General features: G+C 38.5%; 1 protein-coding gene across 4 annotated transcripts in view; it reads left to right on the forward strand.

Annotated features, from left to right (window-relative positions):
- The first annotated feature begins 254 nt into the window (after nucleotides 1-254).
- Nucleotides 255-16,422, forward strand: part of LOC114879379 — a 167,770-nt gene continuing 151,602 nt past the window's right edge. For 3 of the 4 annotated variants that reach the window (XM_046288683.1, XM_046288682.1, XM_046288680.1), the window contains exons 1-2: nucleotides 255-334; nucleotides 10,447-10,890. In XM_046288683.1, the coding sequence (XP_046144639.1) occupies nucleotides 10,458-10,890 (433 nt within the window). In that variant the 5' untranslated portion in view covers nucleotides 255-334; nucleotides 10,447-10,457. Of the gene's footprint in view, nucleotides 335-6,250; nucleotides 6,684-10,446; nucleotides 10,891-16,422 lie in introns of those variants that run through there. The other variant, XM_046288681.1, reaches the window with a different exon arrangement.

A 16,422-nucleotide genomic window follows, 5' to 3' on the forward strand; every position in this document is an offset into this window, starting at 1 on the left:
AGAAATTTCTGAAGAACACGGGTTTTGGGTAATCATAAGTGGAATCATAATGAGAAAAGTTCAAGGTCGAGGTGTTTGGAAACGTCCTTGAACCAACACTGGTCACTCGTATGTCTATCGAAGACATTCAAACGGTGACGGACTTCCGGAAATTGTACGTTGCGTCTGCGCAATGGCTTCACCACCCCCTGGTGAGACGCATCTGCGCATTTTCCAGGAGAATTTCTCTCACAGGCGAGGTTCTGCCTGTCCTGGATTGTCGTGTTCGTTCCGACAGAGAAGCCTGCCGGAAGTGGAAACGGAGAATACCAACCCCTTCTGTTGTACACATATCGTGAGTACTACTTGTTTATCTCTAAATAATTATTTCCCACATTCTTTTTCATAATATTTTCGGCCAGACTGCGAAAGGGTTGTCGAATCTCGCCATTTGTTTGTAAAGGACTGAACATCATTGACATTGTCATTAATACATTTGTTGTCATTCACGTTATTGTTTTCATCTTCTCGTTTATGAACGATATAATTTATTGTTGATTTAAAGACTCTTAATTTTGAATCATTACATTTTGATTTTTTCTTTTTTATTGTGCTTCTTCTTTTGTTTTGTATTTTGTTGTAATTTTGGGAACCCGGTGTTAATCTTTGGGTGTCACAGATAGTTTGTTAAGTGGATTGTGATTTAATATTTGCAGAGGAAAATCGGGAATCGATTCCTCCCGAAGGAACGTGTCTAGGTCTGTTGTCCTTTCTTTAGCTCGACCATGCTCGATAATCCTTTGGGAATTTGAAAAATGAGTTTTCGTTACTGGTAGGTCACAAATGTCGTCGAATCACCACGCAATTCTCTCTTAAAATTATTTTCTTGTATATTTTCAATTTTCTATTAGAATTATTTTTATGACTTTCTGGAATAATTGTTTCCTTGTATATTTACAATTTTTTATTCACATATTTACAATGATCTGTTACAATATATTTGCAATTTTCTATTAAAGTTATTTGCATTAATTTCTGTAATAATTATTTCCTTGTATTGTATGTAATGAGCAATTGCAGGATATTATTATTAAGGTACGAACTAATTTATTATTGATCGATTATTATTGATAAATTTGTGTAAACCGAACTATTGTTATTTGATTGAATAAATAGGATTATTTAATAATTTGAAATTAATCAAATTTATGTTAATATTAATCTATCCGTTCAATTATACGAGTTAAACTTTGTGTATTATTTAAACCTGGTCATCATAACTACAAGATAGCATTACATTATAACATGTTTCATAAAATTTAAATTAATGAATAGGAAGTCTACTTTAAATATTTATATACTATTTCAGTATTATATATGTATATTTTGTAAACTTTAAATTAATAAGTTAATCATCTGCTTTGTATATTTACATATTCTTTTAATATTATAAAAAATTGCATAAAATGTCTTTATTCAATATAAACAATTTTTATTCAACTGAACATTATGTAAATTTAGAAATAACAAGTATCTTGAATTTCGGTATCAAAATCAATATAATAGATTAAAATAAATTCTTACTAAATCAAAATAAGTCTAAAGGATAGTTCATTTCATCTAATATCTGAGATTCCAGTATTTAGGAAAACTTTTCGAATTATAGTATAATGATAGAAAAGAACAAATTCAGTTTAAAACTATTAAGAGCCAAAGAATTCTAGGTTCAAGGAAAAACGATCAGGGTCAATATTTCCCCAATGAAATAATGATCCAGCTTAAATTCCCGTTGCATTTTCAATTCTCATATATTTCAGAAGATATCCGATTCCATCAAAACTCATTAAAGGTTTAAAGATCACATCAAATAAATCAAAGTTCTTATTGGATAAAAAGTATCATTTTCAAATCTATTATAAATACAGTAGACTCCAATTATTATAATCAAACTTTGGGCTATTGTTATCACAACAGTCGGTTTCAAAGCATTTTATACAAAATTAATTAAAAATAATCTGCCCATTACAATCAAACTTCGGCTGTTGTTATTAATTGTAATAATTACAGTTGGGGACAAACGATAAGAATTCTTAGCGTATTCATACTAAAGAGACCTCTTCTTCAAAAAGTTACTTTTATCTGAAGCATATTTATCTTTTACATAAGTGTATGACGAGAATTCTTAGAAAATAGGGAGGGAAGAATGGGGTTATCGCGTTCACTTATGGCAAATTATTAATATCTTCATTTGAAATTGATTTTTTTTTGTAACTTTTTAATTCCAAGTGAAGTACAAGGTTTTAAAAACTATCAATGTTTAATTAATTGCTCAAGAGAAAGGAATTAATTGCTTAAAAGAAAAAAGTGACAATCGATGTCATGTGACCTGAGTAACGTCAAGACGATCAGGTTAGGGATCGCGATAATCAAGATGGGGTCATGAAGATCGTTATACTTAAATCTTAAGGAATCGTGATCGGGGTCATGAAGGTCCCCGTGTTATGAATTTAAAAATGAAAAAAGTTTTGCTTCGATAAAACCTAATGCATATTATTTTTCCTTATTTTTCGACTTCCAATTTTTTCTCGTCGCACCCGTTAAAATTTTGACATTTGGTGAAAATTGATAACTGCAAAGTTTCAGCAATGATTGGACAACAGGAATCCGTGCCGCAATCGAGTTGAAGTTTTAAAATTTTTACGATTTCACGTTAACATCAGATATATTTGGGTCATTTAACCGATTTCGAAAAGGAGGAGGTTACTCAATTCGATTAGTATGTATTTTTTTCTTTTTTTTTTTTGTGTTCACCGATTACTCCGAGACGGATGGACCAATTGGAACGAAACCTTTTGCGTCTTGTGAGGTATGTCTTCCGATTGGTCCCATTAAAAAAAAATTGTTCCTTTTTTCGTTATTATTGCAAAATACAGGAAGTTTTTAATGTCAAGATTGGACGATTTCAATGACCTTTTAATATGTTGTCGGGGACATGATTCTGAACAACTTTTTCATTATGCATAATTAACGGAAAGTTTTAGTTTCCGAGATATTCGTGAAAAACTATTGTTACTACTACATTGAATTCTACATATGCCTACGTGTCTCTACCGGTGTATGTGTCAGCATGCAGTCGCCGATTCTCTACTGTTTCTTATATACACATGTGTACTCTGCAAGGCATGTACCGATTGCGATGGAACCGTTCACATCTAATAGGAGATATTTCCGCGATATCTCACTTGCAAAAATTTATGCAATTTGTTATTGTTAATAACTATTGTGATAACTTGCATGGAACTTGTTATCGTTAAAAACTATCGTTATTGCAATTAACCAATAAGAACGGTAAACCACCTTACGGCATCCTACAAATACTGTTCGTTCCACTAAAAAGTGTGAAATAAAATAATTTTTAACAAAAAATACAACCGACTTCGAAATGCACTAAAAAGTATGAAATAATTTCTACTTCATTTATACAAATACCCAACAGCTATAAATAAAACCTATTTACTCGTTAAATAGTTTACTAAATACATTTCAACCTTTTCGGAGGCGGCGCAAAATTAAAAATACCCGAATATACGATGCTGCCAATAATGATTTGATAGGTTGTAGACGCCTGAATCTTCCTAGTAGAAGAAAAGTTTTTAATTTTACGCCGCCTCCGAAAAGGTTGAAATGTATTTAGTAAACTATTTAACGAATAAATAGGTTTTATTAATAGCTGTTGGGTATTTGTATAAATGAAGTAGAAATTATTTCATACTTTTTAGTGCATTTCGAAGTCGGTTGTATTTTTTGTTAAAAATTATTTTATTTTATTTTACAAGTAGTAGCAAATATTTTGTTATAAAAATATAATGTTTTAGATATATGTATAATGTTTGTGTACGATTTTCAACAATATATTCCAAATTACTGAATTTTACCGCTAAAGTTAGTATGAATTTTATTGCTTATTGGGTTCTAAAATTACAAAGCTTTTGCACCTTTGATTTGTTCTCCTTTAAAAATTGAAAAATGTCACCTAATACACTCTGCCCCTGGGGGCTAGATATTCATATCTATCTTAAAAATTTAAATAAGATTTGAACAAGATATGTTGATATCTTTTTCATTAAAACAATTGTTTTTTTTAGTATTATCATCGGTACGTGGGAACTTTTATTAATTCATAGAATATATAATATTTACATAAGTACTTACTTCATTCACAGATAAAAGTTGTTGTTACATCATTACTGGAATGAAATCCTTTTTGTAATCTCGTTATAGACACTTTTTTTCCGTTGGCTTACCACGCTTAACTTTAAGAAAGTAGTTTGGACTAAGCCCAGCTTTACTTCATCAGACAGCAGATTTAACAATGCAAATACCTTCCAGCAAGTCGTATAACACGATTTTCATGCTTTTATACCTAGGAAATTTTTATCTGTTCTTTTTTTTATGTTGAACAAAATTATGTGCAAAGTACTATTTTATGGTATAGTGAACTGTATTTTGTAGTTTACATCTTCCAATTTTTATTGTTCATCTACTTTTTTTTACGTGCACAATTTATTTATTTATTTCGTGGGAATAAACCTTTTGATACAATAGATGTAATTTAGGGGAAGATAACATACATAATTAAAATAATATGGAGCTACCTGTTTTACTTTGTTATATCAATAATATTTAATAAGGCATAGTATTGAACTGCAGATAGTTGTGCATTTATAACATATGGAAGCATTTAAAATATGTTAAAAATCAGAAAAATAAGAGTAAGCAAAGATAACGAAAAGAAGTACAAATAATTATTGAATACTTCCTAAGGCTTGTTTTAACTCTTTCGGTCACGAATTATTTTTTCTTGAAAAAAAATCGAGGCTTTGCTAAGCAGTTTATTGAATTAAATTATGATTTTTCAGTCGTATAAAATATCTTCAAGGAGGTCCCCAAGGGGGGTGTCACGCATCCATATTAAGGACAGCGGTAAAATTTACCGAATTTCGATGTACTAACCATTTATATAGTATGTCCTCGTATGAGGACGCCATGACCGAAAGGGTTAAGGATGTCAAGGACTGAGCAAATATATCAATATGAAGGTGAACAGAGATGGTGTGGTTAGTTCGGTCTAGATTCGATTAGGTATACATATAATTAAAATAACTGTAGATAGTGATTACAATTATCTACATTGTATACATAATTATGTACATTCTTAACTAATATATATACAGAATAAACCAGTTCAAATTATCTCCTTGCCAAATAAAAAATTATCATATTAGTATCTTTTAATAAATGCTGCACAGTAAAAAGGGAACCATCATAAATACGGTGTTGTTACGTTCCGAACAGAAATTTTTACACATTCACCTTATGCCCCCCCTCATCATTGAATTGTCCTCCGTATTAACGGGCGCTATCGTTAACGTTACTATGATCGAATTGTCCTCAGTATTTACTGGGATCCTGTCAGCTATCCTTTCCAAGGCGAAAGCCATGTTTGTTCCACCCCCCTCTTTCTGTCCTTTTTGATGGGCCTGCTCCCATCATCTTGATCCGTCGTACCCTTGACCTTGGTTGGAGGTGCGAACGGAAACCATGAACATCGATGGCTTGTTTTACATTCTGGACCTCCCCTGATTGAACGCAAAACGATCTTTGATATTTCGAGATAGTCTATCTTTTCCAGACATAATTCCGATTGTTAGCGTAACAAATTCCTTCCTCGAAATCAGCGTGGTCCCACGACACAAAATCACGTGTTGTCCTTGGTACTGAGTATCGCCGGATGTAAATCCGAAACATCATTCGTGTGGTCCGATAATCCTGACCACTCTGGAACGTTCCTTATCGGTTCCGCGAAGATGATCGAAATTCCTTATACATACATTATAATAATCCGAATTTTCTACTAATTCACTAAACACTGTAATATTGTATTTCCACCACGCCGGTCAGTCCAAGTTGCGAATTTAAATTTTTATTTAGCATTCGTTCAAATTCAGTAATCTGTAATAATTTTGAAAAGCATGTTTCCTTCCTATAACGTTAAGATCAAAACAATTTTGTAAAATTTATTATATTTTAATGAATAACGAAATGTTTAGTATGACAGGAAGAGTAAAGGAATATGTATACGCGAATTAGAAAGAGAAAGATTAGAACAGAGAGAGGAACGCACATATCCCTACTGCACCACCGATAAGCGAATCCCGCCTCCTTACGCATCGACACCGCCGCCTAATTCGTTAGGCGCACAACAAACGCAATGTAAACAATTTCGGACGAGGCCCGCTCTGGTCTTCTCCGAGAGGTGCAGATTGCGACACTCTTCGACGTACAATCGCGAGCAGCGTGTCGGCGGGTCCGCGAAGTGGTTCAGAGACGAGTTTTGTTCCAAGTTGTTCAAAGTAGGAAATAGGGCAAAAGACTCTATCTTCGTGTATTCATTTTATTTTTCGTTTATTCCGATTATTATTTTATTAATTATTTTTATTCTTGGCTTAATTTTATTTCGTTATAAATACATACATTTATGTAGTTTAGTTTAATAGACTTCGCAATAGTTCACGCGTCAAAATTGTGTATCGGTGCAACAGTTCAGGGTGTGTGTTCTACTCTCCTTCCTCCAGAAATCTGACAACAGGAAAATAGCAGCAATAGAATTTGGATCATTATACGGAATTTTTCCCCATAATCCGGTGAGTCGTTTCCATTACTCTTCCGGTCGTTTTATGAATATTTTATCAAGGAATTTCCAGTAGTCAAAATTGACGTAGTCAATTTTGATTGTAAGAGTCTTCTTCAATTGGAAATTCCTAATTCTAAATTGTATTTCATCACATGTATTTGTCTATTTCCGGCCAATAATTGTGTGTCTCAAATCTAAGTTGTTCACGAGCTAAATCTGCATTTTCTTATATTTAATCGCATTATTATATTTCAATATTTTATATACATTTTTTTACTTTTCAATATTTTATATACTCTTCACATTCCAATATTTTATATATTTTATACCTTTCAATATTATATGTATTCCATTATATTTTAACATTTTTATTTTATAATATACCATTTGATTCATTTTAATCAAATCTAATTTTCTTTGACATAACCTTTTATTAGCCTCCTTCATAAATCCTATTATATTAGCGATCTGATGAAAGGGCCCGTATGGGACTAGCGTATCTCCGAATTCACAAATATTTAATAAATTTTCCGGCTTCACGGCGTCACACGCGCGTTACGTTATCGATAGTTGCATTGCTCGACTAACACACTACCACATTTCATACTCTTACATTCATACATCAGCTGACACTTCCACACAGTAGCGTCACAACCGCACGCGCGCGCGTCGCACGTAACAGTGTCAACATTTTTTTTTCCAAGTGAAGTCATCTGAAATTTTTTAAGATCATCTTTGTTTTTTTGTTTTCGTTTTTAAATAACATCACATTTTTTTAGGTATACCAATTCTGCGAAACCATCTTACGTAAAAAGGCATTAGAATATAATGTTAAAGAAATCAACAATTAGTACTATACCTTTTTCAAATTTTTATTATAAAATATTACACGAGTTATTCATTTCTTTTTATATCATGTACTAATATTTTTTTATGTGAAATGTTCCGAAAAAGTGATTAACCTGAAAAGAAATATATCATTCTAATATTTAAAGAGAAAACGAAAATAATCTTCAGAAGTCCGAAGCAACTCCATTTGGGAAAGATTGTTAACGTCATCTGATGACCTCCTTTTTACCGTGCAACTTTTATTTGATAATATTTCTTTATTTAGCTTTTGCAAGTTTATACATGTACAGGTATTGAAACTGAAAGCTTTTGTTAATCTATTCTATATATGTACTAGTATGTTCGGCAGCGAACGTTTACCTACTTTTGTCGCGACCGAAGGGATTTTATGACTCAAGTGGTTCGGTGCGTAGACCACCATGAATAACTCTCTGCCTCGAAATTCGAGTCAAGGCGAGTCTTTTGTCTATTCACTTCACTCGGGTCGGTTCGAAAATAAACATCTGCAAGTTGTAAATAACCTAACGGGTTTTCTTGCTTCTCCCGACGGACAAAGGGAGTCAGAGTTTTCTTGAGATAACGCCCCTCTCGTGCATATATTTTGTTACGTATAGTTTTTGATCAATCTCGTTTCGAATCTACTACGGAGCGGATCACCCTTCGGAAACCTGTGAAACGTTTACCAAGTTCTTTTATAAGTCGCGACGGTATCATAAGTACCGTCGCGTCGCATGTAATCGACAGACTCGCGACGGTATCATAATTACCGTCGTATGTAATCGACGTAATTCGCAGTTGTGCGTCCGTGATACTCGAATCACGTAGCGAAATCACACCGTTTCGATTAAATAAATCGAAATATGAACGAAACAATACGGTTGTAATGACGATTCGTAACTCACATCGTTTCGGTTAAATAAACCGAAATATGAACATAAACCACGGTCGTGACGACGATTCGTGACGTAACACGCGGTCATGACGATGACCCGTAGAGTCCGTTGCATCTTGCGACCACTCTTATCTATGTACAGTGCACCGATGAGATGTTGCGGAGGCTAAGGAGTGACTCCTCGGTCTGTCCCGCCTAGTCCTAACGTTGTCACGCACCCACACCATTTGACTTTCCGGCGTGCAAGCCGCGGGCTTAGTATGTGTGAGCGTTTCGACCAATAACGCGCGACGGTCTAGAATGCGTGTGCATTAGGCGTGACTAAAAACCTCTGACCAATCGTACCCGCATTCCTTAGCCTCCGCAACATCTCATCGGTGCACAGTACCTCGGCTCAACGCCGAGAACAATCACACATAACACATGTATATAACACATAGATTACCGTTCGCATTTTCCCCGTGATTCGTACAAAATAATCAACTTATTTTCGTGGGGTTTTTTATGCCGCAAGGCTTTTTCCCCAAATCGTGTATAATGAGCCAATGAACATACAACAATTTTCGGCTCAAATCTGTTTAATTTATTTAATAAATACCCTCATCCTCATTCATCTTACAACGAATATTTGAACAACGGTATTTCTCCATGTTGGAGAGATTTCGACGATACAAATATATAAAAATGTTCATCGTCCAAGTTACGTATTTAGCAAAATGAATAATTCTTTTAAAATTTTGACCCTGTTTTGAATGACAAAATAAATTGAAATACCTAGAAGAATATCCGGATAGAGTGCAATGAAATGAAAATCAGCTTGTTTTGCCTGCAAAGCGTTTCGAGGAAAGTGGGTTTTCCAAAATAATTGTTGTAATCGGAGATCTCTTATTTCCGAAAATAAGAAGTTAGAAGTTCTCTTGAATTTCGAAGAAACTTCGGTACGAAAAGTAATTATAGTATTTCAGTTGGCTCATCTCGTAATATCCTAAAATTGCATAATTACAAACCCTTTAAATACCATAAAGTACAAGGGATATAAGAAAGTAATTTGCCGCGGCGCGGCGTGGCGTACTGAATTTTGCGATTGATTATTTAGGAAGAAGGACGACTGCAAGTTCCTTAAAAAATTTTTTGGACGGACGAATCAAGCTTTGATAATAATATAATGAGCAACACCCATAATGCTCGTAGGGTGCATTGAAAACCCAAAAGCGAGAAAGGAAACAAATTTCCAAATGCAATTTCGCATAAATGTATGGTGTCGCATAATGAACAATGTTCTATTAAGACCTTATTTTCATAATGGAATATTAAATGGGAAAAGATATTTAGAATTCTTAAGTACATCAAATAATTTGTAACAAAAAATACAACCGACTTCGAGATAATTCAGTTTTCATGATTATGATTAATCGAAAAATACATTGAAATAAAATTCATTTTTTCATTCAATTTCTTGAAATTTCTCAAATTACAATACTGTACATTTAAATATGGCTCGTTTAAAGTATACAATATACAGGATATTCCAGTTGAAAGAACTCACCTGAATATTTCCATTGTTTCTAATGTCATTAAAAATATTTATAGCACAATTTAAATGATTTTTGAAGTTGAATATCGCGGGAAAAAAATGTTTTATTTACTCTTTATTTATTTTCTTTTTTTCAAGTTCGGGATCATTTTTCATGTAGGAAATGAGTATTTTTTTCTATTGCATCTTGTAGCATCTGAATATGTCTGTATAATGATCTCCAAATGACTGTGAACACTAGAAGATGAAATTGCAAAACAATTGTATAAAAATTTACGGTTCGCGTTATTAAATGTTCCGAAACAATAAACGCAAAAGAGCAAACAAAACATTTTTCTTCACAATATTTTCCTTTCAAAACCATTCAAATTGTGCTAAATTTTTCATAAGATTCAAAACAATGCAGATACTGAAGTGACATCCTTCAGTTGGGACATGTTGTATTCGTACAGTATTTGTATTTATAATTTACAATCAAAATATGTATTTCTTCAACAGATTTATTAATTATGTACAAAACGGTACGAAAGGGCGATGCCAGCCTGCAGTACACAATTCTGCCGCAAACCGACCAGTTCTCATCGTCTGGTTTCCCTCAGACCTCGAGCAAACCGAGACCGAGAATCATTAAATACACCATGGGCACCTTGATGATCCTCATCATCCTGTCCTGTGTGGCGACTCCGTTCCTGATGAATCAAAACGACCAGAGTCTGTTCGCCAACACTGTTCTAGCGATGGGTCGTGTCAGTCACAACACAATAGCCAGGAACTCGTCGAGGAGTCAAGCAAAAGACGTCGTACACAAAAGCAAAAGCAGATTACCGCTGACAACGTCATCGACGGAAGTCTATAGAAAACCGGATGTTGAGAACGAGATGAGCACAGTGTTGGGGATGTTGAAGGCGGAGGTACAGGACAGCGAGGATCTTACGATTACAGGTAGGAATTCTTCGATCATCTTGCTTCTCTTATAGCACAAATTTATGGCTTTCTGAATCTTCAAGTAGAAATATCATGGATTATAGCTTTAAAGGTGAAATGTGTACTTAGAAGAAATCAATATGCAATAGCATATCACAAAAGGGGCAGTTTTGTTTAAAACCTCAAACTACCAAGTTATATAAAAATAAAAAGTACGTTTCTTTCCTCTTTAACTACAGCACATTTAAAAAAAAGATTATCAGCACTTGCATTGTTAAAAATTAGAAAACATTGAAACAGTTTTTAATATGTATTTAGTTATTTGATTGGTCGCTGTACTATGTCAAAGGCTGATTTTCATGTGTCAAGTAATTTAGTCGAATAGCAAGTAATTTAAGGGGATAAACACGGGCAAAGCAGCGAGGTGACATTACCGGCAAAAATGGGCCTAAAAAGGGGTTTACGGGAATACACTTTTCGTCCTTATATGAAAAGATTTGGGGCTGGGTGAGGGCTCATTCGAAAGAGGAAGATCTAATGCAGGGCGGTTTGGTAACCGTTTGAGTCACAAAACTCTTTTAGTGACCTAAAAATACTTGGATTCTGCGAATGTATTTTGTCGATTTTTACTCTACTTTGGATACTCATATTATTAAATATCAATACAATCTCGTTGAATCATGACCAGACCGCCCTGTATTGGACCTTCCACTTTCGAATGAGCCCTCACCCATCCCCAAAGTTTCTCATATAAGGACGAAAAGTGTATTCCTGTAAACCCCTTTTTAGGCCCATTTTTACCGGTAATGTCACCTTGCTGCTATACCCGTGTCTACCCCCTTAAGAATTTACTGTGTGTGGACACTAAACAGTCGAGTAGTTTAGTAAAACGATTTAGTCGAGTAGATCTATTTCGTTGGATTTTCCTGGTCGAGTAGGCTTCACCCGCAACTCACTAGTAACTAAGCACTTACCTGAACCTACCGAATATATTTATTTAGTCGTGTTTATCTACTTATCTCTCTCGATTTCCAAAACACGACTGTACTAGTTCGGCCAATTTTTTATGCACTAAACTATTTAATAGTAAGTAGCTACTCGCCGCTCGATTAAATTATTTGACGTGTCTGAACCAGCCTTCGTTAAACGTACAAATTAAATTTTAGCCCCTTTTAATGAAATGTAAGGTTGAATAAGCAAATTACATTTCAATCGTTGAAATGATCTCTATCCATCTCTCTATTATATTTCTGCTACTTCTCAGGTAGGTTGGGAAACCCTATTCGGAAAAGGATGGAGGTTTTAAGTAAAAAAACCAACAGTATTTGCTTTGACTTGTTTAATTATTTTAAAGTGTGATTCAACTAAATGATATTTAAATGACTGAAATAAGTGATAATCTGAAGGGGTTAGATCTAATAAGTAAACTGTGTGAAGGAGACTTTCCACGCCTAACGAATATATGCAATTTTTTATGTCCTTTGTTACATCTGGCTAGTCCCATTATTGGATAATGACATCGGTTCATTATATTCATTTACTATTTCTTGAAATTATATTAATAGTAGAATTGCTATTATGGTTTTAAAATTGATGCTTCAAAGATATTGTACAACTCCATCAGGACAAGAAAAAGATTAATTTTGTAACGGAGTGACTCGGTTGGTGCGCACGGCGTTGCGCACCGCGGCGGGGTTAACACGTGTCAGGGTTCGCAAGATTGTGGTAGGGGTTCGCAAATAATAAAGCCTTGTTCGGTAAACATAACTAAGCATTTATTATATGTTTTCTTCTTGGCCTCGCTGGTGGAGGTCTTCTACCTTGGTCGCTACAACATAGAATTTGCCGGTACATGAAACAACGAATGGAGCTTCATTCTTAACCTAAATATACATTATGCTTACTTGCTACAGACAGGATCCCGATCCTTTACAGTCGGTACGCGGGTTTACAAACGCAGGTCTTACAAAATAACGCGGATCTTACGCGGATCTTATGTGAACGCGGTCGCGAGAACGAATGCGCGAAAGCGATCGGTCGAGAAAATCAGGGGGGTATGACCCGTTCGGGCCGGTGTTCTTTATTACGCGTTGCAGTGTGGAGTCGCTGCCCGCTTACCTTGCGTGTTAGGCGGCGGAGGTCTGCCTCTACCTCCTCGACCATGCTTCTGGCTTGCCTGTGGTTGCTCCTGGTCTTTTATAGCTGGTGGCTGGCCTTGGTCGGAGTGGGGGGCGACGTTGCCGCTTCTCGCGGCTCCGTTGCCGGTTTGTCTGGCTGAAGAGGCGACCACCGGCTTTAGATCTCTGACATGGACGTGGTTCACGCGTTTTCCTCGGTGGTCCCGGAGGTCGAATATTACTGGAGATACCTTTTTTTGTACTCTGTAGGGACCGGTGGACAGTTTGGCGTTCCGAGCCTCCGTTTTGCTGGATAGCGTGTGAGCGCGTTTCCATACTCGTTCACCGACTTTCGGTTGCCAGTCGCGTCTTCGTTGGGTACAGTATCGCTGCTGGACTTGTTGGCTTACCTTGAACTGCTGGCATTTGTGGCAGCTTCTGACGTATTGGGTGGCTTCTCGCAGGATTCCTGGCCAGTAGTATGACCGTGCTAAGCGGGCAAGCGTTTTGGTCACGCCTAGGTGCCCGGCGGTCGGATTGTCGTGTGTCTCTTCCAGGACGTGTTGCCTCTGATCGCTAGGTACGCAAATTTTCCATTGCTGTCCGGGTTTTGCCTCGTTGAAGTCCAGGGTTGGTAGAATGTGGCGAAGTAGTTTCCCGTCTTCTATTCTGTACTCTGGGTTCTCCTCTGGGTGGTCCTTTACCTCCTGGTAGATTTTGTTGTACCAGTTGCACTGCAGTGGTGATTTGAATCCGCAAACGGCTTGCAGCCGTCGCGACAATGAGTCGGTGACCGTGTTTTCCGGTCCCCGTCGGTAGCGGATTTCGAAATCCCACTGGTCCAGCTCGAGTGCCCATCGGACCAATCGTCCGGATGGGTTGTCGATCTTTTCTAGCCATTTGAGGGATTGGTGGTCGGTGACCACGATGAAGTGGTATCCCTCCAGGTAATGGCGCATTTTCCAAATCCCCCATCTGACCGCAAGGCATTCTAGTTCAGTGGCCGAATAGTTTCTTTCAGCGTTATTGAGGGTCCGGCTGGCGTAGGCGATGACTCGTTCGCCCTGATCTTCCTGGGTGAGCACGGCTCCCAGGCCTTCCGTGCTCGCGTCCGTTTGCAGGATGAAGATTTTATTCCAGTCCAGAACGGCCAGGACCGAAGAATCGACGAGGCGCTTCTTGAATTCGTCGAATGCCTGCTGCTGTGGTTTCCCCCATGTCCACTTGGTCTTTTTCCGCAACAGTCTAGTGAGAGGGGCCGCTAGTTGTGAGACGTCGTGTAGAAAACGCCTATACCACGACAAGAGACCCAGGAATCTTCTGAGCTCCTTAATGTTGGTTGGTGGTGGTACGTCTGCTACCGCGGCTACCTTCTCCGGGTCGGTTCGGAACCCTTCGCTGTCCACGATGTGCCCTAGATATTTTAGGCTGTTTCGTGCCATATGGCACTTTTCCCAATTTGGGCGGAGTTTTGCTGCCCGTAGTCGACGGAAGACCTCGGTTAAGACCCTGAAGTGTTCCTTGAAGGTGGATGTCACTATTACAATGCCTTCTAAATAAGTGAAGGTGTGGGGTGCCATCTCCGGAGGTATTACTCCGTCCAGGAGTTGTTGGAAGGTGGACGGCGCCGAGTGTAGCCCGAATGGCATGACGACGAATTCCATCAGCCCTCGTCCTGGTACGGTGAAGGCGGTCAGAGGCCGGCTTGTTGGTGAGAGTGGCACCTGCCAGTACCCATTCTTTAGATCGATGGTGGAGAGGTATTTTGCTCCACGTAGTTTGTCCAGAGTCGCGTTTACGTGCCGCAACGGGTACGCGTCTTTGCATGTGACCTGGTTTAGCTTCCGGAAATCTACGCAGAATCGGTATTTCTCGTCCTTCTTCTTGGCCATGACGATTGGTGAGCTCCACGAGCTGCTGGACGGCTGTATGATTCCTTCGGCAAGCATTTTCTCGACTTCCTCGTCGATGAGTTTCTGCATGGCTGAATTGCACGGTCGGTATCGTTGTTTGATCGGAGTTGTTTCCTCCAATTGGATCTCGTGTTTGATGAGCGGGGTGAGACCTCGTACTTCTTCGAACGCCTTTATTTCGCGCTGAATTAGTTGGTCTAGCCATTGCTGGTCGGCTGGAGTTAGTTCGGCTAGACCGATTGGCGCGTTTATTACACATGGGACAGGGGCTGGCGGATTCTGGACTTCCTTCCTGTCTATGCGCTGGTTCCCTAGCCAGACTTGCAGGCCTAACCTGCGTAGTAAATCCATGCCGATGAGCATAGAGTGCACTAATGTTGGCATGACGTAGAAGCAGTGCTTGCGACGCATACCGTTGTAAAGCCCCCACCCCCTACAGGGGGTACAGCTACAGCTGGCGTAGATGGTTGTTATGTCGCCATTGGCTAGGGAGGTAGTTAGGTGGTGTTTCTCCTTTGTCCATCTGGCTCGTTCGCATTTTTCCGCCGTTTCGCTGCTGATATAGGAAGCGGCGGACCCGGTGTCTAGTACAGCCTCGATATCGTTATCCCCGATGCGGACGATGATTATTATTCGGTCGTGGCAGACAGCCATTGGTAGTTGGTGGTTTTCTGTCTGGTTGGTTCCTGTTAAGTGGTTGGCTGTCTCTGGTGGTGTTACGGGCCGTTCGGCCGCTCCTGCGTTTATCGTTTCCTGCTCACGGATTTTCGTGGATGTAGCCGTTGCCGGCTGTACTCCCATGCTGGCGTGGAACCATTCCCGTGCGATTTCTGCGTGGAACTCCTCGTAGTCCAGTGTTCGGTCGACTTCTTCATTGTAGCCGGGCTCGTCTGGCGACCAATCGACAAATTTCTCCGGGTGATCGCAGACATAACCTGCTAAACGATGTCGTAGTTGGACCCATGTCCCTAGTGTTGGGAGTTGTAGTCGGCGTAGTTCACCGACTACTTGGTCTCTCTTCAAGCGGTATACCCATGCGATGCCGCCCATCCTGTTCTATGACTGCCCGGTCCGGTGTACTTCTCGGTTAGTTCAGCTACTCGTAGCCGACTGTCGGTCTGGCTGGTAGGCTTGGATGGCTGGACTGCCGATGGTAGACTGCTTCTGGTCTCGTGGCTTCTGGTCTCGTGGCTTCTGTTCTTCGCTGGTTCGGCTCGTACTCTTCGCTTCTGCTGCCCGGTTTTCTGCTCGGTCTCATCTCTTCTCGGTTACTCGATTTATTGTAATCTCGATTCTGTTCGCTCGCTCCTTATATACCTCAAATCTTAACACTAGAGGTTCCACTGTCGCTATTCCGAACTGTTCGGGCACCATGTAACGTGACTCGTCGTTGCGCACCGCGGCGGGGTTAGCCCGTGCCAAGGTTCGCAAATAATAAGGCCCTGCTCGGTGAATATAACTAAGCATTTACTTTATGTCTTCTTTCTGCCCTCGCCGGCGGAGATCTCCTGCCTTAGTCG

Source organism: Osmia bicornis, chromosome 14 (genome assembly GCF_907164935.1).
Source record: "Osmia bicornis bicornis chromosome 14, iOsmBic2.1, whole genome shotgun sequence".
NCBI lineage: Eukaryota > Metazoa > Arthropoda > Insecta > Hymenoptera > Megachilidae > Osmia > Osmia bicornis.